This window comes from Macaca fascicularis, chromosome 3 (genome assembly GCF_037993035.2).
Source record: "Macaca fascicularis isolate 582-1 chromosome 3, T2T-MFA8v1.1".
Lineage (NCBI taxonomy): Eukaryota > Metazoa > Chordata > Mammalia > Primates > Cercopithecidae > Macaca > Macaca fascicularis.
In genome coordinates this window covers 180,865,520-180,885,528 of record NC_088377.1, presented here as the reverse complement: position 1 = coordinate 180,885,528, position 20,009 = coordinate 180,865,520, and the positions used below count along the sequence as shown (strand labels likewise).

The following is a 20,009-nucleotide window of genomic DNA, read 5'->3' as shown; positions in this document are numbered from 1 at the left end:
TTCTTACAAGACAAAGTTTCCCTGCCTTTCTTTTCTTTCTTTTTTTTTTTTTAAGAGATATTAAATGCTTTTATTTTCAATATTAAAAATCAGTATTTTAAATATTAAAATGGCGCTAATTTTAACAAAATGGCAGAAAAAAACCCCAAGGTACAATCTACAGGGAAACTCATCTTGACGCCCCCACCCCCCGCAACACACAGACCTGACTAGGCCCCAGTTGTGGGTGCCCAGCAGAGCTCCCAGTCACATCCATGTCCACACATACACACTCATGACAGGCTGGGGACTGGCCCAGGAGCAGGTACCAAAATAGTTTTAGAAACAACTGTCCAGTTCAGGCGCTAGAAAAATACTCTTTCCAAAGTGAGGGGAAAGGAGAGTGTGTGTGGAGCGGGAGGTGGCACAAGGTGCTGGGCCCCACCTGTCCTCTTCCTTAGGCAGCAGGCCCCCAGGGCAGCCAAATGCCTGCAGGAGGGCTCAGTTCTGGCCCAAGTCCCAGGCCCACACTCTGGGGCTGGTGCTGCTCCAGGGCCCTCCCTGCCTTTCTTTGACCAATTTTCCTCTTGTTACCAGTTTCCTCTGCCTTTCTTTGACCACTTTTCTCTTGCTGCCAGTTCATTGAACATGTAATAGCATGAATTATTATTCTATTCACCCATTTGCTCTATTATGAGCTGAGTATGAATAATTATGCTCACTTTTTTTTATGCTGCTTTGAAATTGATATTTTGTCTCATTTAAAAATTTTAAGGCCAGGTGCAGTGGCTCACACCTGTAATCCCAGCACTTTGGGAGGCCAAGGTAGTTGGATCACTTGAGGTCGGGAGTTTGAGACCAGCCTGGCCAACATGGTGAAACCCTGTCTCTACTAAAAATACAAAAAATTAGCCGGAGGTGGTGGCAGGTGCCTGTAATCTCAGCTACTCGGGAGGCTGAGGCAGGAGAATCACTTGAACCCAGGTGGCAGAGGTTGCAGTGAGCCGAGATCATACCATCGCACTCCAGCCTGGGCAACAAGTGTGAAACCCTGTCTCCAAAAAAAAAAAAAAAAATTTAAATGATAGTCAAGGTACAAAATCTCAGGAAGGATACGTTTTATACTTTGAGTTCTGTTGTATAGTATGGTGAATACAGTTAATAATAGAGTGTTTTGTTTTTTTTTTTTTTTGAGACGGAGTTTTGCTCTTGTTGCCCAGGCTAAAGTGCAATGGCGCAATCTCGGCTCACCGCAACCTCTGACTCCCGGGTTCAAGCGATTCTCCTGCATCAGCCTCCCAAGTAGCTGGGATTACAGGCATGCACCACCATGCCCGGCTGATTTTGTATTTTTTAGTAGAGATGGGGTTTCTCCATTTTGGTCAGGCTGGTCTCGAACTCCCGACCTCAGGTGATCCGCCCGCCTCGGCCTCCCAAAGTGCTGGGATTACAGGTGTGAGCCACCGTGCCTGGCCTAATAATAGAGTATTATACATTTCACAGTTGCAAAGAGTAAATTTCAAATGTTCTCATCACAAAAATATTAAGTATTTGAAGTGATGGTTATGTTAACTAGCTTAATTTTGTTATTCCACATTGTACCCAACAATTATGACATCGCTCTGTGACCCATAAACTTATACAATTATAAATTGTTAATTTACAATAAAAATAATTTGTTGCAAATAATGGTTAAGATGGTAACTTTTATGTTATGTGTATTTTAGCACAATTTAAAACATTTTTTTACAGTTCACAGGAGCCAGTTTAAAGGAACTCTTGCCGGACAGTTCAAACATCAAAATAAATAATGTTTGCAATTAATTGATACATATAAAATATGTAACACGCCATGGTTTCAAGGCTCATAATCCCAGCAAGCAGGCAGATTGTTTGAGCCTAGGAGTTCCAGACCAGCCTGGGCAACATGGCGAAACCCTGTCTCTACCAAAAATACCAAAAATTAGCCAGTTTCATAACCCAGTCTCAAAATAAATAAATAGATAAAAAATTTTAAATACAATTTTAAAATTAAAAATAAATAAATACAAATTTAAAAAATCTCCATGGTTTCATGATACTTAAAAAAAAAAAAAAAAGAAAACCTTGTTGGTTACTATAGAAGGTTGCTAGGGCCCTTGTTTATTTTTTTGAAAACTGATAAAAGAATTTTTCTTCCTCTCACCTTCCCTGTATAAACTGATTTTGAGAGTAATCAAATAGTTCAATGAGAAAGTTCTTCTTTACAGAATTTCAGTCAAAAAACAGATAACGAATGGCAGAATTAGGAACTCACTATTTTACAACCCTAAATAAAAGAAGGCCTCTCAGCATGATGATCACAGCTGCTCCAACAGTTAAATGAAAGGTTGAAGGCGAGCTTTGCAATGGAGGGATCAGAGGGAGCCGACTGATTCTTAGCACCACCTAAGAAGCATAAAGTAACTGAACTTGAGTCTACTCAGCCTTTACATCTAATTACCAGTGTAAAGGCAATCTGAGTTACATAGGAACATGTTCAACAATCCTACATGGTATCAGCCAACGAAATTTGTAACATGGAGCATTCTACAACACAAATGACTCAGTTTCTCCAACAAATCAATGGCTTGGGAGAACAGTGGGGAAAGTATAGCCATTAAAAAAATAAGTGGGCCGGGTGTGGTGCCTCATGCCTGTAATCCCAGCACTTTAGGAGGCTGAAGCAGACAAATCACGAGGTTAGGAGTTCGAGACCAGCCTGGCCAACATGGTGAAACCTCGTCCCCACTAAAAATACAAAAAATTAGCTGGGCGTGGTGGTGGGTGCCTGTAATCCCAGCTACTCGGGAGGCTGAGGCAGGAGACTTGCTTGAACCTGGGAGGTGGAGGTTGCAGTGAGCCAAGATCACACCATTGCACCTCTGGCCTGGGCAACAGTGCGAGATTCTGTTTCGGAAAAAAAAAAAAGTGTAGGCCAGGTACAGTGGCTCACACCTATAACGCCAGCACACTGGGAGGCTGAGGCGGGGAGGATCACTTGCGGCCAGGAGTTTAAGACCACACTGGCCAACACAGCGAGATCTCATCTCCAACTTAAAAAAAAAAAGTGTAAGGGATACAATAGCTAAATGTAGTGTTGTACTTAGTTTGAATCCTAATTCTAGTAAACCATTTTGGAGACAATTGGAAAAATGTGAATAAAGACTAGGTATTAGATGATATGAAGAAATTATTTTGCTAGATATAAAGATTTCTTTTTTTTTTTGCAGCCTGGGCAACATGGTTCTACCAAAAAAAGTAACAAAAATTAGCCAGGTGTGGTGGCACATGTCCATAGTCCCAGCTACTCTGGAGGTGGAGGTGGCAGGATCGTTTGGGCCTGGGAGGCGGAAGTTTCAGTGACCCAAGATTGTGTAACTGCACTCCAGCCTGGGCAACAGAACGAGACCCTGTCTCAAAAACAAAACAAAACAAAACAAATTTTTTTGATGATACAAATAACGTGTTGATTGTAGAAAAATCAGAAAATACAGAATACAGAAAGAAGAATATACAATACCCAGTTCCATCATTTGAAGATAATCATTGTTCTTATATTTAGGAGCGTTTCCTTCTAGTTACATATTTATAAACTTAGTTTTGTTTTACCTCAGTTGCACAGGATTGGGTTGGTCATACTCTCTGGCTCCAGATGACACTCTCTCACCAGTGGCCCTCTTTTATTTAACTATTCATAGTTTTTTTTAATTGTATGTTTATTTATAGTTTATTAAGGAATAAACCCCTGTGGCTCATCATCTACATGAAAACTAGAATCTGATAATAATCTAATATGGTATGATGAATCCTGATGATTATCTATGTGGCCTCCTCTCCATCTCAGCCGCTCCTCCCCAACTTGGTAACCACCATGCTGACTAGAGTTCATCATTCCCCTGCTTTCCTTCTGAGTGTATATGTTAGCTGTCTTTAACTTATAAAAGGTTACTGCTCTAAGAAATATATTGTTGCAAGAAACTGTAGTTCATTTATTCTATATAATATTCCTTTGTGGCTTTACTACAATTTATTTATCCATTCTCCTGTGAACGGATATTTGGGTTGTTTCTAGGTTTTCCTGGGAACAGTTCTGACAGGTAGTTAAATTTCATACTTCAAATTTCATCTTAAGATACACTACTTCCATGCCACATGCCACCTTTTCTTTTTATTTCCATAGGTTTTTGAGGAACAGGTGGTGTTTAGTTACATGAGTAAGTTCTTTAGTTGTGATTTGTGAGATTTTGGTGCACCCTTCTCCTGAACAGTATATACTCAATTTGTGGTCTTTTATCCCTCACCCCCTTCCCACCCTTTCCCCCTGAGTCCCCAAGGTCTATTGTGTCATTCTTATGCCTTTTGCATCCTCATAGCTTAGCCCCCACTTATGAGTGAGAACATATGATATTTGGTTTTCCATTCCTGAATTACTTCACTTAGAATATTCATCTCCAATCCCATCCAGGTTGCTCCAAATGCCATTAATTAATTCCTTTTCATGGCAGAGTAGTATTCTATGATACCACAGTTTCTTTATCCGCCTGTTGATTGATGGGCATTTGGGTTGGTTCCACATTTTTGCAATTATGATTTGTGCTGCTATAAACATGCGTGTGCAAGTATCTTTTTCATACAATGACTTCTTTTCCTCTGGGTAGATACCCAGTAGTGGGATTGCTGGATCAAATGGTAGTTGTACTTTTAGTTCTTTAAGGGATCTCCACGGTTTTCCATAGTGGTTGGACTAGTTTACATTCTCACCAGCAGTGTAGAAGTGTTCCCTTTTTACTGCATCCACACTAACATCTATTATTTTTTGATTTTTTTTTTTTTTTTTTTTGAGACGGAGTCTCACGCTGTTGCCCAGGCTGGAGTGCAGTGGCGCGATCTCGGCTCACTGCAAGCTCCGCCTCCTGGGTTCACGCCATTCTCCTGCCTCAGCCTCCTGAGTAGCTAGGACTACAGGCGCCCGCCACCGCGCCCGACTAATTTTTTGTATTTTTAGTAGAGACGGGGTTTCACTGTGGTCTCGATCTCCTGACCTTGTGATCCGCCCGCCTCGGCCTCCCAAAGTGCTGGGATTACAGGCTTGAGCCACCGCGCCCGGCCTATTTTTTGATTTTTAAATTATGGCCATTCTTGCAGGAGTGAGGTGGCATCACATTGTGGTTTTGGTTTGCATTTCCTTGATCATTAGTGATATTGAGCATTTTTTCATGTTTGTTGGCGGTTTGTATATCTTCTTTTGAGAATTGTCTATTTATGTCCTTAGCCTAGGGTTTTCTTTTTTTTTTTTTTTTGAGATGGAGATTTGCTCTTTTGCCCAGGCTACAGTGCAATGGTGCGATCTCAGCTCACTGCAACCTCTACCTCCTGGGTTCAAGTGATTCTTGTGCCTCAGCCTCCCGAGTAGCTGAGATTATAGGTGCCTGCCATCACGCCTGGCTAATTTCTGTATTTTTTAGTAGAGACAGAATTTCACCATGTTGGGCAGGCTGGTCTCGAACTACTGACCTCATGATCTGCCCGCCTCCACCTCCCAAAGTGCTGGGATTATAGGCGTGAGCCACCATGACCGGCCATCTCCTTCCTCCTTCACCACAACCACCAAATCAGCCCCTAGGTGTATTTGGTATTCAGATTTCATTTAAAGAAAAAGTTTTGATGGCAACAAATGTGCAAACTTCTCTACACACTCCACACTCAACTGATGACATTCATTTTGTTGTGTGCTGTCTTATATTCTTCTCATACTCCTGAAGCTCCATGTTAAGGTAGTTTACAGGCACGTCACTAAGTCCCTCGCTCTGCTGCTCTGAGACCATCTTAATAGCCAGGAGTACTGTTTGAACATTATCATAAAGTACATACTGTAACCTTGAACCCTTGGTCTCAAGTGATCCTCCCTTCTCAGCCTCCCAGGTAGCTGGATGACAGGAATGTGCCACTACAGCTGGCTAATTAAAAAAATTTTTTTTTTTTTTGTAGAGACAGGGTTTTGGTATGTTGCTCAGGCTGGTCTCAAACTCCTGGCATCAAGTGATCCTCCCACCTCAGCCTCCCAAAGTGTTGGGATTACAAGCATAAGCCACCATGCCAGCCTAGAATTTTATAGGATGAAGAAAAGAGAGACAAGATGACTATTCATCTAAGAGAGAGATGTTCTTAATACAGGAACTAATCACTATTTCATTTTTGCCATTAGAAAGAAGATTGTGATATCATGCCTGTTATCACAATATCAACTATTGTGATATCATGCCTGTTTGCTAGCACCTTTCTGAAAGTGCACTAAGCCATAGAGGAGGAAAGCAGTCCCTTGGCTTCCATCTACTTGGATGCATGTGATGTGTGTGGCACACGTGGCAGAGCCGTGGGCATCTTGCTAGCTGTTGAGCTTTGGGATCCATTCTGATTGCTTCTCCCAAATGAGGCAGGAAACATCTCATTCACATGGATACAAACATTCCATTGCCTTCTTTTATTGCTTAGTACTTTATTTCCACTGATGACATCAATCACATTATTGTGTTTAGTTGTGTATACTTCTGTTAGAGTTCCTTAAGAGCCAGGCCTGTGCATTATGTATCTTTGCATCCTAAGTACCTGGCATATGCTTAGCACACAATAACATAATAATTAGACGGGAACTGAATATATGAGGTTAGACCTCAGAAGTCACTTGCTCTACCAGTTACTGTATGTTTAATTATTCAGTCAACAAGTATTTGAGAGCTTTCTATATGTGATGTCCTACACTATGCACTGGTGATTTAACTTCTGAATGGGTTATAATTCAGCATGAATGGGCTGTAATTCAGCAAAAAGCCAAGCCTAGTATGATTCAGCAAGAACCACCAGCCTCTTAGTGGAAAGGGTTTCTTGGGGAATATGCACTTTCCTCTCTTTTAAAGAGTAACTTATGGGGTCCAAAACTTTATTTCTCTCCTTTCATTCTAGGGCTAGGAAAAAAAGGATAGAAGGCACATGACGTACTTAGGTCCCACCCTCATCACACTCAACAGAATATCATACTAAGAACCAAATAATAAACTTTAATTTGAATAATACAGTAGAATATAATAATTATTTTGAGGTACAAAAATAATTATAAAATATTTTTCCCATTTGCAAGTAATGTAGGCTATAGACTATAAATAGTACCCTGATGCTAGAAACTGTACATATTTCACTACATGCCTAAGTCTGAGTCTTCCTCTCTCCTCTATCATCACATGTAAGAAAACCAGCTGTGCAATACTACTTTGCAATCTTGAAACTCTGTTAAGACATTTCAGAAGTAGCTATCTTTAATAACAGAATGAGATGGTACCTTTATGTATGTTTTTTGAAGATGAAAAACATAGATGAAAAAGTTTACAAAACTCAGATTTCTGCCATTTTTGGAATATCTGCTTTTTTTCCCCCAAAAAAACAGGAAAATGTCAGAGAGAATCTAGAGTGTTGAATTCAACAAAAGCTCATTTGAAAGTAAACCTCCATCAGTGGAAAAGCTTTTTGACTACAGGCAATTTGAAAATAATAGCAATTCACTGGAAGACAAATTTCACTGTGAAAACCTGCTGACGAGTTCTGCCTGTCTTTTTCTATTACTGTGTTTCCTAATATTTTAAGTGAGGTAAGAATTATAAGAATGATTCTAAAAATTATAGCAGGTTCTACCTAGATGGGACCCCATCTAGTTCCTAAGATGCTGAGAGCCATTTATTATTTAAAAAGTAAGAACAGGCCGGGCGCGGTGGCTCAAGCCTGTAATCCCAGCACTTTGGGAGGCCGAGATGGGCGGATCACGAGGTCAGGAGATCGAGAGACGATCCCGGCTAACACGGTGAAACCCCGTCTCTACTAAAAAATACAAAAAAATAGCCGGGCGAGGTGGCGGGCGCCTGTAGTCCCAGCTACTCAGGAGGCTGAGGCAGGAGAATGGCGTAAACCCGGGAGGCGGAGCTTGCAGTGAGCTGAGATCCGGCCACTGCACTCCAGCCTGGGTGACAGAGCAAGACTCCGTCTCAAAAAAAAAAAAAAAAAAAAAAAAAAAAGTAAGAACAACATGAGGAAACAGAAGCTTTGGCATATGAAAAAAGATGTAGCTTTGCTTCCTAGAATTCAGTTATTTAGGCCAGTTTATTTTGATTTGTGCTCTGAGCTGATTATATATGAGTCTAAGATAAAAGACAGAAAAACTGGCCATCTTCCCGAGTAGAGGTGAAATAACCCCTTGTGACAGTCCTGAAGGTGAAGGCGATCTTCAGTCATTGATCTCTTCTTGGCTGCTTTCACTCCTGCCATTTTCTCACCTCCTTTCTATACAACTCCTTCATCCACAAGTGGAGTGCTGGGATAAGTGGAACAGCTAATACAGTACCTATGGGGATTTTCCTGACTTCAGTGCTTGAGGAATTCTTTCTTTCTGTTCTCTTCCCATCTATTCTCTTCTAAGTAGGGATGGCTCTGCATTTTCTAGACCTGTAACACTAGGTACCTTAAACTAATAGAAAAAAACTATATGGTGTAAAAACAAAGATAGTATAAAACGTAGAAAGATGTGGGTCTATTTTCTGGAAATAGGTTGTGAGCTTAAGAATGCTCAGTTTAGCCGGGCGCGGTGGCTCAAGCCTGTAATCCCAGCACTTTGGGAGGCCGAGACGGGCGGATCACGAGGTCAGGAGATCGAGACCATCCTGGCTAACACGGTGAAACCCCGTCTCTACTAAAAACTACAAAAAACTAGCCGGGCGAGGTGGCGGGCGCCTGTAGTCCCAGCTACTCGGGAGGCTGAGGCAGGAGAATGGCGTGAACCCGGGAGGCGGGGCTTGCAGTGAGCTGACATCTGGCCACTGCACTCCAGCCTGGGCGACAGAGCGAGACTCTGTCTCAAAAAAAAAAAAAAAAAAAAAGCTCAGTTATATAATAGGTTTATGTTATAAGAGCTCAGAAACATGGGCTGGAATACGACTTACGACAGAGAGCCTAGCCATTAGGAGGTTCCCTCAGAGGACTTTACACAATTCATGTTTTATTATTGTTACATTAATAAGTGCCCATAATGCATATAAATAATCACTGTAGCCCTACTTTCAAAACTGATGTTTGTTCAGAAAGATACATTAACAAAAACCTAACCTGCTTTGTTACCTAAAATATTATGGTACCAAAATATAATGGACTAGTGAGATTCATAAACATTGTTTCTTGAATACCTTTAGAGGTACTGCAATTTTTTTCATAGTACTCACCTTTTAAAACACTGCAGTACTCATCTTACTGCACTGTAACGTGTCATTATTATCAACAATTTAATTACTGAAAGAGTAATCCCACAAATCTATCCTATTAATGACTGGACAGTTTGATAAAGGAACTTACTGCTATTCTTAGAATCACATAGCTAGTTATTCTCCCAAGATTCAGAGGTGCAGTTATAAAACCCCTTATGGAATTCCCCAATAAAATGGGATAATGTACAGAGATCCCTTAAAGTTAAATGATAGAATGATGCTGATTCTTGAACATCAAAGATGTTTGTTATTGCAGCCAGGGGACAATGCCATAAAACACTAACAAAAAAAAGTTATACTGTTTTCCTTAAAGTCAGTAAATTATATAAAAGTACTCTGAGCATTTTTGGAAGAAAGGCACCAGATAAGTCCAAAGTCTTATTGCTAGTAGGATCATACAGGGTCACAGACTATGGCACTCTGTTCAGCCAGGAGACTAGGTCTCAGCAAGTCAGTCTCTGACCTTGAGGCTTAAAGAGCAAGGATGGAAAATGTCAATAAAACAGAGCCCTGTATCACAGATTAAACTGGAGTGAAAATGATTTCCAGTTTTATGCCAAAGTAGAAGCTGGTTCCTAGGATGCTGGAGCTATTTTAGATGGGCACTCTGTTTTCTTTGGCCCATTTCTTCATGATCCGGATCATGTATTCTACTTGGGTGTTACCTGTGCTTCTCAGTAAATGGAGCACTTCTCGAAGGGTCTCTCTGAGGAGAAGATTTAAAAAGACAAAATGTTTCAATGAAGAATGAAAATTAAAAAACAAAATAAACTCTGAACTGTCCTTCATACTGTATGCCTTGTGGGGCATTTTTGGTAATAGACTCTTCCACTGTGTATTTATAAAGCAATTACAAACTTACTAGCCTTATGTTTTCACGGTGGCATAGTAAAATGGAAATTATGTGAAATCTTTCTTACCAATCCAAGTATTCTTTGTTTATCCATACTACCTATATACATACTGATAATCTTTTTGTCCTTTCTGAGATGATCTAAATATTCCAATTTCTATTCTTATTCTGCATGACTAGAAAGGGTATATCCAGAAGTTGGGGTTCAAGTTCTAGCTCTAACAGCAGCAAGTCACTTAGTTTGTCTAACTTGTGGATTTCTCCCTTGTTTAAGGTGGTAACCACCATCAACTAGGCATCACTGTCAAATTTATAAAATTTTACAAAGCCAAAGGAATAAGGGATTTTTTTCAAGAAAAATAATACATGAATAAATATGGAAGAGAGGAACATTAAGGACTAAGCCTAGCATTTATGTCTGAAGTAATTTAAATTTAATTAAAATTAAAACATATTTTAAGTAATGCATGCTAAAACTTCCCTATTGCCCTAGCAAATCTATAGGCGACTGCCTATGATCCTATTTGCTTAAGAGTCTTCTCATATTTTCTATTTCTTTTTCCCCACAAACAACCTCTTTCACCTAACCAAATGCTTTTAAACTTTTACTTAGAACTAGAAGTACTATAAGGTAGGAAGTAATGTTCGATAGATTATTTTCTTACAAAATTATCACATTTCCTATTCATATATGTATCAGTAACAAATACATTCCATGAAGTTATTTTTAGAAAATGGATTCAAGTTGGTTTTAATGTTTGTTTCAAATGAAACTATATGCTGGCATGGTGGCTCATGCCTGTAAGCCCAGAACTTTGGGAGGCTGAGGTGGAAGGATCACCTGAGGTCAGGAGTTTCAGACCAGCCTGGCCAACATGGTGAAACCCTGTCCCTACTAAAAATACAAAAATTAGCCAGGTGTGGTGGCACGTGCCTGTAATCCCAGCTACTCGGGAGACTGAGGCAGGAGAATCACTTGAACCCAGGAGGCGGTGGTTGCAGTGAGCTGAGATCACGCCATTGCACTCCAGCCTGGGCAACAGAGCAAGACTCTATCTCAAAAAAAAAAAAAAAAAAAAAAAGAAGAAGGTATAAACCACTTATTTTATGTAAACTAATGTCTCAGTATTTCCTAGAATATGAGAAAGTGAAAGAAAACAAAAGAGTTATCAACCACATCTACTCCATTCCTAATTCTTTGAGACCTAAAGGACACAAGAAAAACCCAATAGGCAAAAAAACAAAAAACAAACAAAAAACCCAAAAGAGTAGAAGAGTTAAATAAAAACACTTTGTTTATAAAAATGGCTATTCATTTGGAACCAAATATACATCCTGCTCTTATATTTGGAGACTGTTAGTGTACTCAATGTATATATGACTTAGAATGATCTGATCCTATTATATATGATTTAGAATTATCTGATTCTAAAAAATGAAAGATTTCTGGAGGAAAATGGTCAGACAGAAATATTTAACATCAACCTTTTTTTTCATCATTCTAAAACATCATTAAAATTGTGTGTTTTCAGAAGATATCATCCAAGAGAACAATTATTTTCCTGCACAAACAAGCAAATGATTAGAGGTAGTATTTCTTGCCTGTTTACTTACTTGGGTTCTCTCCCAGCTACGATCATCTGGAAAATGCCCACACAGGCACCCCTTTTGCCTTCCCAATATTCAGGGTTGGGATCCAGTCTCTCAAGGACATCAAAAGCTTTGGCAGAATAGTAAAACTGGCCCATCTGAGTAAGAGAAAGTATGTGGTAATACTTGCAGTAAAAAGATTGCACAGAAAGAACCTGAACATAAAGATAACATGAAACGGAACTGTATGAAGTAAGTGCATGGGTACTGACAACATTTTCAGTTAGCAAGTTAGAAAAACTTCAATTCCTAATTAAAACAATAAGAAGGAAAAATACAATTTGGGTACATAGGTTCAGTTTACACCACCTTATGTTCACTCGGTTTTCAACAGTATAACATTTTTTCTACATAGAGTCAAGTTATGCTACAATCAGCACTTTTGCCATTTCTTCTAATTGTATTCTAATCTTGAGGATAAGCTCTGATGATTGTGATTTGAACTGAGTATTTTTCAAGTCTCTTCAATACATTCTTTTCAGATGACTACTATCATTCATTTTATGCTAATTTGATCATGTTCAACTCGAGAACAGTCTTTCCCTAGTCTTGTTCCTAAATTCTCAGAATGCTTAGATGTATACTGACTACTATTCTAAACACTAAATCTTTCAAATGTTTAATGCATTTTGACAGACATTTTTCCCAAATGTACTACACATATCCTTGGCCTCATAGAACATGTTGAATGCCATTAAATTTTGCTTAGATTAGTTTTCTTTTATTTTAAAAAAAATTTTTAATTCATTATTTTTTTAGAGATAGGATCTGGCTCTATTGCCCAGGCTGGAGTGCAGTGGTACCATCATGGCTCACTGCGACCTCAAATTCCTGGGCTCAAGAGATCCTCCTGCATTAGCGTTCCAAGTAGCTGAGACTACAGGTGCACATCACCATGCCCAGCTAATTTTTAATTTTTTTCAAGACAGGCTCTCACTATGTTGCCCAGGTGGGTCTCAAACTCCTGGCCTCAAGTGATCCTCCCAGTTTGGTTTCCCAAAGTGCAGAGATTACAGGCTTGAGCCACCGCGCCTGGCCAGATGAGTTTTCTTACTTGGCAATCGTAAATGCATACTGTTACCAATTTCACCTAAGGCTTCAAATTGCTGGGCAACTCTCTTTATGGTTTATAACTTCTTTATTTCTGACAGATGTGTTTCTAAATCTTTGACAGTTTCCTTAAGACAGCCTTCTTAGCTTAGTCTTATTCTGTACTTCATAGGGAAAACACAACTTTCCTCTCTTCAATTCAAATTATATTTACACCTTCATTCATCCTTTCCTCCTTTTTGCCTAATCTCACGTGAAGCTTTTTTTTATTATGTTCAAGGTTTTTCCTTCTATTTATGTACTTTTTAAAAAAAGAGTCTTTATTGTGAAATAACACACATATAGGATGGTATATGAAACATTCACGTACAGCTTACTAATCATAATGTGAAAATACTGTAAACACTACCCAGGTCAAGACACTGAGAGCAACACAAAAGCTCTCTGTGTGTCACTTCCAGACCATAACTCCCTCTTTCCATACCCAGAGATAACTACTCTTCTGACTTTTATGGTTATCAGTTCTTTGACTTTATGTTCTCTCTTATGTACACACATCTTTAAACAATATAATTGAGTTCCGCTTCTCAGAACTTTATATGAACGAATACTGTAAATATTCTGTCTTGTACCTATGATTCAACATTATAAGACTCATCTATATTGCTGTATATAGCTGTAGTTGATTCATTTAAAAAAATTTTTTATTTGGAAGTATTAATAATTATAGATCCATGGACAAAGATAAGACAGAGGTCACGTGTACCTTTCACCTAGTTTCCTCCAAATGTTACAGCTTACATAAGGATCGTAAAATATCACAATATAAAAATCAGGAAATTGACACTGGTACCGTGTATGTTGATGATGGTCCTGTTATTTCATCCTGTGTGTAGATTCATGTAACCACAACCATGCAACTATCAAGATATCGAATTACTGTTTTGTTTTTGGACACAAGGTCTTGCTTTATCATCCAGGATGGAGTGCAGTAAAGCAATCACAGCTCACTGCAACCTTGAACTTCTGGGCTCAAGTGATTCTCCTGCCTCAGCCTCTTGAGGTAGCCACCATGACCAGCTATTTAAAAAAAATGTTTTATAGGACAATGTCTCACTATGTTGCCCACGCTGGCCTTGAACTCCTGGCCTCAAGCAATCCTCCTGCCTTGGCCTCCCAAAGTACTGGGATTACAGGCATAAGCCACCATACCTGGCCAAGATGCAGAACTATTATATCACCACAAAGATTTCCCTTGTTACTCTTCTACAGTCATATGCACAGCCCTCCCTGCTCACCATCCCTAACATCTAACAACCACTAATTTGTTCTCTATCTCAATAATTTTGTCATTTCTTTTCTTTTCTTTTTTTTTTTTAAGATGGAGTTGCGCTCTTGTTGCCCAGGCTGGAATGCAATGGCACAATCTCGGCTCACCGCAACCTCTGCCTCCCGGGTTCAAGCAATTCTCCTGCCTCAGCCTCCCAAGTAGCTGGGATTACAGGCATGTGCCACCATGCCTGGCTAATTTTGTATTTTTAATAGAGACGGGGTTTCTCCATGTTGGTCAGGCTGGTCTCAAACTCCCAACCTCAGGTGATCCACCCACCTCGGCCTCCCAAAGTGCTGGGATTACAGGCTGAGCCACTGCGCCCGGCCAATTTTGTCATTTCAAGAATGTTACATATATGAAAGCTAACAGTATGGGACCCTTTGAAACTGGCTTTTTTCTATCAGTATAATGTCCTTGTTATTCCCTGTTAATTCAAGTTACTGTGTGTTCCAATAGCTTGCTCCTGTTATGGTCACTCTGCAAATTCAAGAGGGACTCCCAACCAAAGTTTGGTTTGGATGGTGAAACTGAGGACACCACACACACACAGCAAGAGGATATGAAACATTTTCTTACACAGTTGAAGTCTAGGGAGAGTAGAACGGCCCTATTAAGCAGATCTGAAAAGGCCTGAGAGAGCACGGAAAGAAGACTGGCCTTTGTGTTTACTGTGGTTAGGAGGTGGGGCCGTGGTGAAGGTTCCTGTGCATGGGTAGGGACTTGTGTGGTTTAAATCACCCTATGGTGCCAAAGGAGGGAGCACGTAGGTTTTCTTATCATTTTGCCCAGATGTGGGGCACAAGGGGAAGAGGTAAGGGTGAGGCTTAAAAGCTGTCAGCAGTCAAACATCCAGAAATGGAGTAAGACTTCTCATTATAGTTCCTTTTTATTACTGAGTAGTATTCCAGGCCAAACCAGTCTGTTTAACTATTCACCTACTGAAAGACTTTGACTGGCTCCAGTTTTAGGCTATTACAAATAAAGCTGCTATTAACATTTAAATATTAAAATTTGTGTTACTAACATTTATATATTTCTGTGGATATAGGTTTTCATTTACCTGGGATAAATACACAGGAATGCAATTGCTAAGTCATATGGTAAGTATGTTTATTAAAGAAACTGCCAAACTATTTCACAGTGGGTTTTTTTTTTTTTGATCCTTTTAATTTTGACCTATGTATATCAATATATTTAAAGTGAATTTCTTGTTGAGAACACATAATTGGGTTATGTTTTTTAATCCACTCTCTCAATAGATGTCTTTTAATTGGTATACTTAGACCATCTACATTTAATTATTGACATGTTAGGGCTTAATTCTGCCATTTCCCCCCTTATTCTCTTTGTTTTTCTTTGGCAAGGACATCACACATATGCTGGATAAAGACATGACTGTGTGATCCCCACAGAAGGAAGATAAGAAAAACCTGTATTTGACTTCTCTAGCCTTCACCTACACCTATCTTTTTCCTGCTGTTCCTGTAGTGTGATAAATTTTAGCCATGAGTATAGCTTTATATTGAGTCATATGAGTCCTTCTAGTAAATCACCAAACTAGTGGGTTGTCATGCGACCACTGAGACACTAGGTAATGCCAACTTGTTTTTCAAGTAGTTATCTTCCTTTGATGTTAACCCTATTCCCCTCTCATCTCCTCTAGGGCCTAACTCCATCAAAAATGCCCTATCCTCCTGAATTTTTAATCTGCCTGTTCAATGGCTCATTTTCTTCCGCCTACAGATATACTCCCCTATCCCCACTCTGAAAGAACTCTCCACCCCATCCCCCCCAATCCCAAACTCTGATTTTCCATTTAAGTTAGCACTACATTTTTCCTCATCATCAATATCAAATTTTTTAAGACTCTGGTCTACATGACACTCGCTGCATCTGCTTTGTAATCTGACTCTATTCTCTACCTGTTACTGTCTTCTCAGTCCTCATGCATTTCTATCCAGTTGCAGATTTGACAGTCTCCTGCCTTGGCTTTTGATTAAATAGGAGCAAGGAAAAGTAATGAAAAGCATTTTTTTTTTTTTTTTTTTTTTTTTGCCTATTCTCATTGTTTTCCTTCTCTTGCGGTTCATCCTCTCTTTCATTTACTCTTGTTTCCCTTTCTAGACCTTAAACACTGGTGTTCCACAAGGTTCCTCACCCCATTTACTGGTTAATCTTATTCTCTCTCATACTCTGCTATTGCTGCTGCTGCTGCTGCTGCTACTACTACTACCACTGCTACAACCATTGTGATTACCACCACTAACTACTGTTAACTTCTAAATCTACATTGTTAACTACTAAATCTACATTGCTAATCCAGACGAATACCAAAGCTCCAAGGACAGCCTGTTAATTTCCTACTTCTATTATCTCTGCTGGGAGCCTCAAAGACACTTCGGATTTAATATATCTAAAACTGAAATAATTTCCTGTCTTCTAATGTTTTCCTTCCCTCTGCCTCCCCTAATTTATTTAAGGGCATTGCCACCCACCAAGTCATGTTAAACTATTGTTTAAGTTTCCTATGTCTTAAAATCTTTTCCACTGATAGTGATTCACTTCTTTTTTTGGTAATGATTCACTTTGAAATGAGCTTTTGTTGATTAATTTAATACAAGATTCTCTTTACCTGACACTTACCTGTATTTTTGACATTTTTGGAACAGATATTCCAAAAATAGGAACTTCTAGAATTTGAGGCTGATTTTTAAAAAACATTAATCTATAGGCTAGGTCCCAAAACTACTACCTCCTCCTATCCTTTCCAACTCCCCCCAGCCCCCCCCCCCCACACCAACATATACACAAAACAGCCATTCCTTTACTAAATCTGACTAATTTTTTGTTCTCTTTTTCTGGTTCCTTTGTCTTTCCTGTCTGCCATTTGTACCTCAAAGTTTGGTTTGCATCTCTTCTCACTTTACATTGTACTTGGGTAATCTCACTGTTTTTCAGGGCTTCAGTTAATCCAGTCATGCACTTCACAACAGTATTTTGATCAATGATGGGCAGCATATATGACTGTGGTTCCATATTATATTTTTACTGTGCCTTTTCTATGTTTAGATATGTTTCAATACACAAATATTAGCCATTGTGTTATAATTACCTATGGTATTCAGTACATGAACATGCTGTACACGTTTGTAGCCTAGGGAGCAATAGGCTATATCATATGGCCTAAGTGTATAGTGGGCTATACCATCTAGGTTTGTGTAAGTGCACTCTGATGTTTGTACAATGACAAAATCACCCAATGACACATTTCTCAGAACTTATCCCCATCATTAAGCAATACAGGACTGTACTTAAATGTTGATGACTCCCAATCTATATCTCTAGATGTCAGAAGACATCTTTCTTGAGCTTCAGTAGCAAATTTCCAACTACCAGATGATTATCTGTACATCAACACTACCTAAAGATTCATACCCTTTAGAAATCTAAAACTTCCTCTCTAATCATTTCATATACACGTAAATCTCTGAAATACTGCCTATCTCTGAGTTCAGTTCATTCATAAAAAGAATGGCTTCTCTTATAACACTATGTGAATCCTCTCGCTACTAGCCATTTAGTCTGTAGGACATTTTCCCCTAATATTTAGCCAATGCAGCAATGTGATACTAATCTTCAATGTCCCCTTTAGTCTCAGTCAGACTCACCTTGTAGCAGTCATTAGCAATGAGCTGTAAGAGACTGAAGGACTCGCCAGAGGTTTCCATCTTAAGATAAAGTTCCCAGGCTAGTCTTGGTTTCTTATTCATAATATCTGCAAAAGGAATCAAAGATTTGTAAACAAATGAGTCATTTTTACATGTACAAAAAATAATTTCTGCACCTTATTATTCTATGGATTTGGTTCCGTATTCCAAATAAAGTAGTGGAAAGCTTTCATGGAAAGCTTGCAATGTTGGTATTCAGCTGGCTCCCTGCCAGAATTCTACCATACTTAAAATATTTAAGTTAGAGTCACATAATTATGTCTTTCAGATCGGATTGACTTCTGGTAGTTCCTACTTTGCTCATATGCTTAAAAGAGGATAACTATCATTCATTCAATCCTACTCATAGTTTCAATCTCACTTAGAAGATATGATTGCTAAATTTTCCTCTGACTACAAAAACTCAGTGAACATTTTACTTAATTTTGTTTTTTTATTGAGACAGAGTCTTGCTCTGTCACCCAGGCTGGAGTGCAGTGGTGTGATCTTGGCTCACTGCAACCTCTGCCTCCCAGGTTAAGTGATTCTCGTGCCTCAGCCTCCCCAGTAGCTGGGATTACAGGTGTGTGCCACCATACCCAGTTAATTTCAGTACTTTTAGTAGAGCTGAGGTTTTGCCATGTTGGCCAGGCTGGTCTTGAACTCCTGACCTCAAGTGATTCGCCTGCCTCACGCTCCCAAAGTGCTGGGATTACAGGTGTGAGCAACTGTGCCTGGCAAACATTTTAAATCTTGAGTTTTAAAAAGGAGCAAGAAAAGAGTGAGTGAGAGAGAGAAAGAGACAGAAAGTAAAGTTCTATATCAAAAAATTACATTTTTGACATTTTGCCACTTTTCAGACTTGACCCATAGTGAAAAGTTAAAATTAGTGTAACAACATCATTTCACAAACAACACTATAAGCTGAGACTCTGGAAACTGTAATGAGACTTTAGAAAGAACTTGACATTTTTCAGGCTGTAAGTACTAGGTCAATGCTATATGGTAGAACTAATCACAGGGTAAACTTGCATGACACATTTACATGGCAACACTTACTGAGTTGCATTAACAACCCTTAATTTCAGTGTTTACTCATTCTCAGAACAAAATGCAAAATCAAATTAGAAAACATTCCATGCCATTTCCGAACAGATTATGTAACCAAAAAGAAAAAGAGGATTCTTCTTGTAACATTTAAAAGAAGACTCACAGCACCGAGCTAACCAGCTGAGGTAAATGTAATCATTTTTCATTTTCTCACTTTGGATCAAGAGGAACGCCTGCAAGAAGAGGAAAGAAAGGGAATACAGATGAGGATGGTTTTGCAACAAAAATACCCATTATTGGCTTGCCTTAGATTGATAATCACTGTAGCATTATAGATGACCAAATTCTAGGCAGGCTGCTAAGAAAAGTAAGGGACAAAATTGTGGTGATTTTAAAATATTGGCCGGGTGCGGTGGCTCACGCCTGTAATCCCAGCACTTTGGGAGGCCAAGGTGGGCAGATCACGAGGTCAGGAGATCAAGACCATCCTGGCAGGCCGGGCGCGGTGGCTCACGCCTGTAATCCCAGCACTTTGGGAGGCCGAGGCGGGCGGATCACAAGGTCAGGAGATCGAGACCACGGTGAAACCCCGTCTCTACTAAAAATACAAAAAATTAGCCGGGCGCGGTTGTGGGCGCCTGTAGTCCCAGCTACTCAGGAGGCTGAGGCAGGAGAATGGCGTGAACCCGGGAGGCGGAGCTTGCAGTGAGCCGAGATGGCGCCACTGCACTCCAGCCTGGGCGACAGAGACAGACTCCGTCTCAAAAAAAAAAAAAAAAAAAAAAAAGACCATCCTGGCTAACATAGTGAAACCCCGTCTCTACTAAAAATACAAAAAATTAGCCAGGTGTGGTGGTGGGCGCCTGTAGTCCCAGCTACTTGGGAGGCTGAGGCAGGAGAATGGCATGAACCCGGGAGGTGGAGCTTGGAGTGAGCCAAGATCACGCCACTGCACTCCATCCTGGGCGACAGGGCAAGATTCTATCTCAAAAAAAAAAAATAAATAAATAAAAATAAAAATATTACACCAGAAATTGATACTACAAGCTGACAAAAGTTGGTAAGGA

The 20,009-nt window shown here is 39.6% G+C and overlaps 1 protein-coding gene across 3 annotated transcripts in view; it reads right to left on the bottom strand.

The window, feature by feature from the left end:
• Nucleotides 1-9,017: 9,017 nt before the first annotated feature.
• IFT56 (intraflagellar transport 56) overlaps nt 9,018-20,009 on the bottom strand; it is a 63,925-nt gene continuing 52,933 nt past the window's right edge. For 2 of the 3 annotated variants that reach the window (XM_045388281.3, XM_015447260.4), the window contains exons 15-18: nt 19,106-19,175; nt 17,854-17,960; nt 11,767-11,900; nt 9,018-10,005 (exon numbers count right to left, since the gene is read on the bottom strand). In XM_045388281.3, the coding sequence (XP_045244216.1) occupies nt 9,894-10,005; nt 11,767-11,900; nt 17,854-17,960; nt 19,106-19,175 (423 nt within the window). In that variant the 3' untranslated portion in view covers nt 9,018-9,893. The remainder of the gene's footprint in view (nt 10,006-11,766; nt 11,901-17,853; nt 17,961-19,105; nt 19,176-20,009) is intronic. The other variant, XM_065542633.2, reaches the window with a different exon arrangement.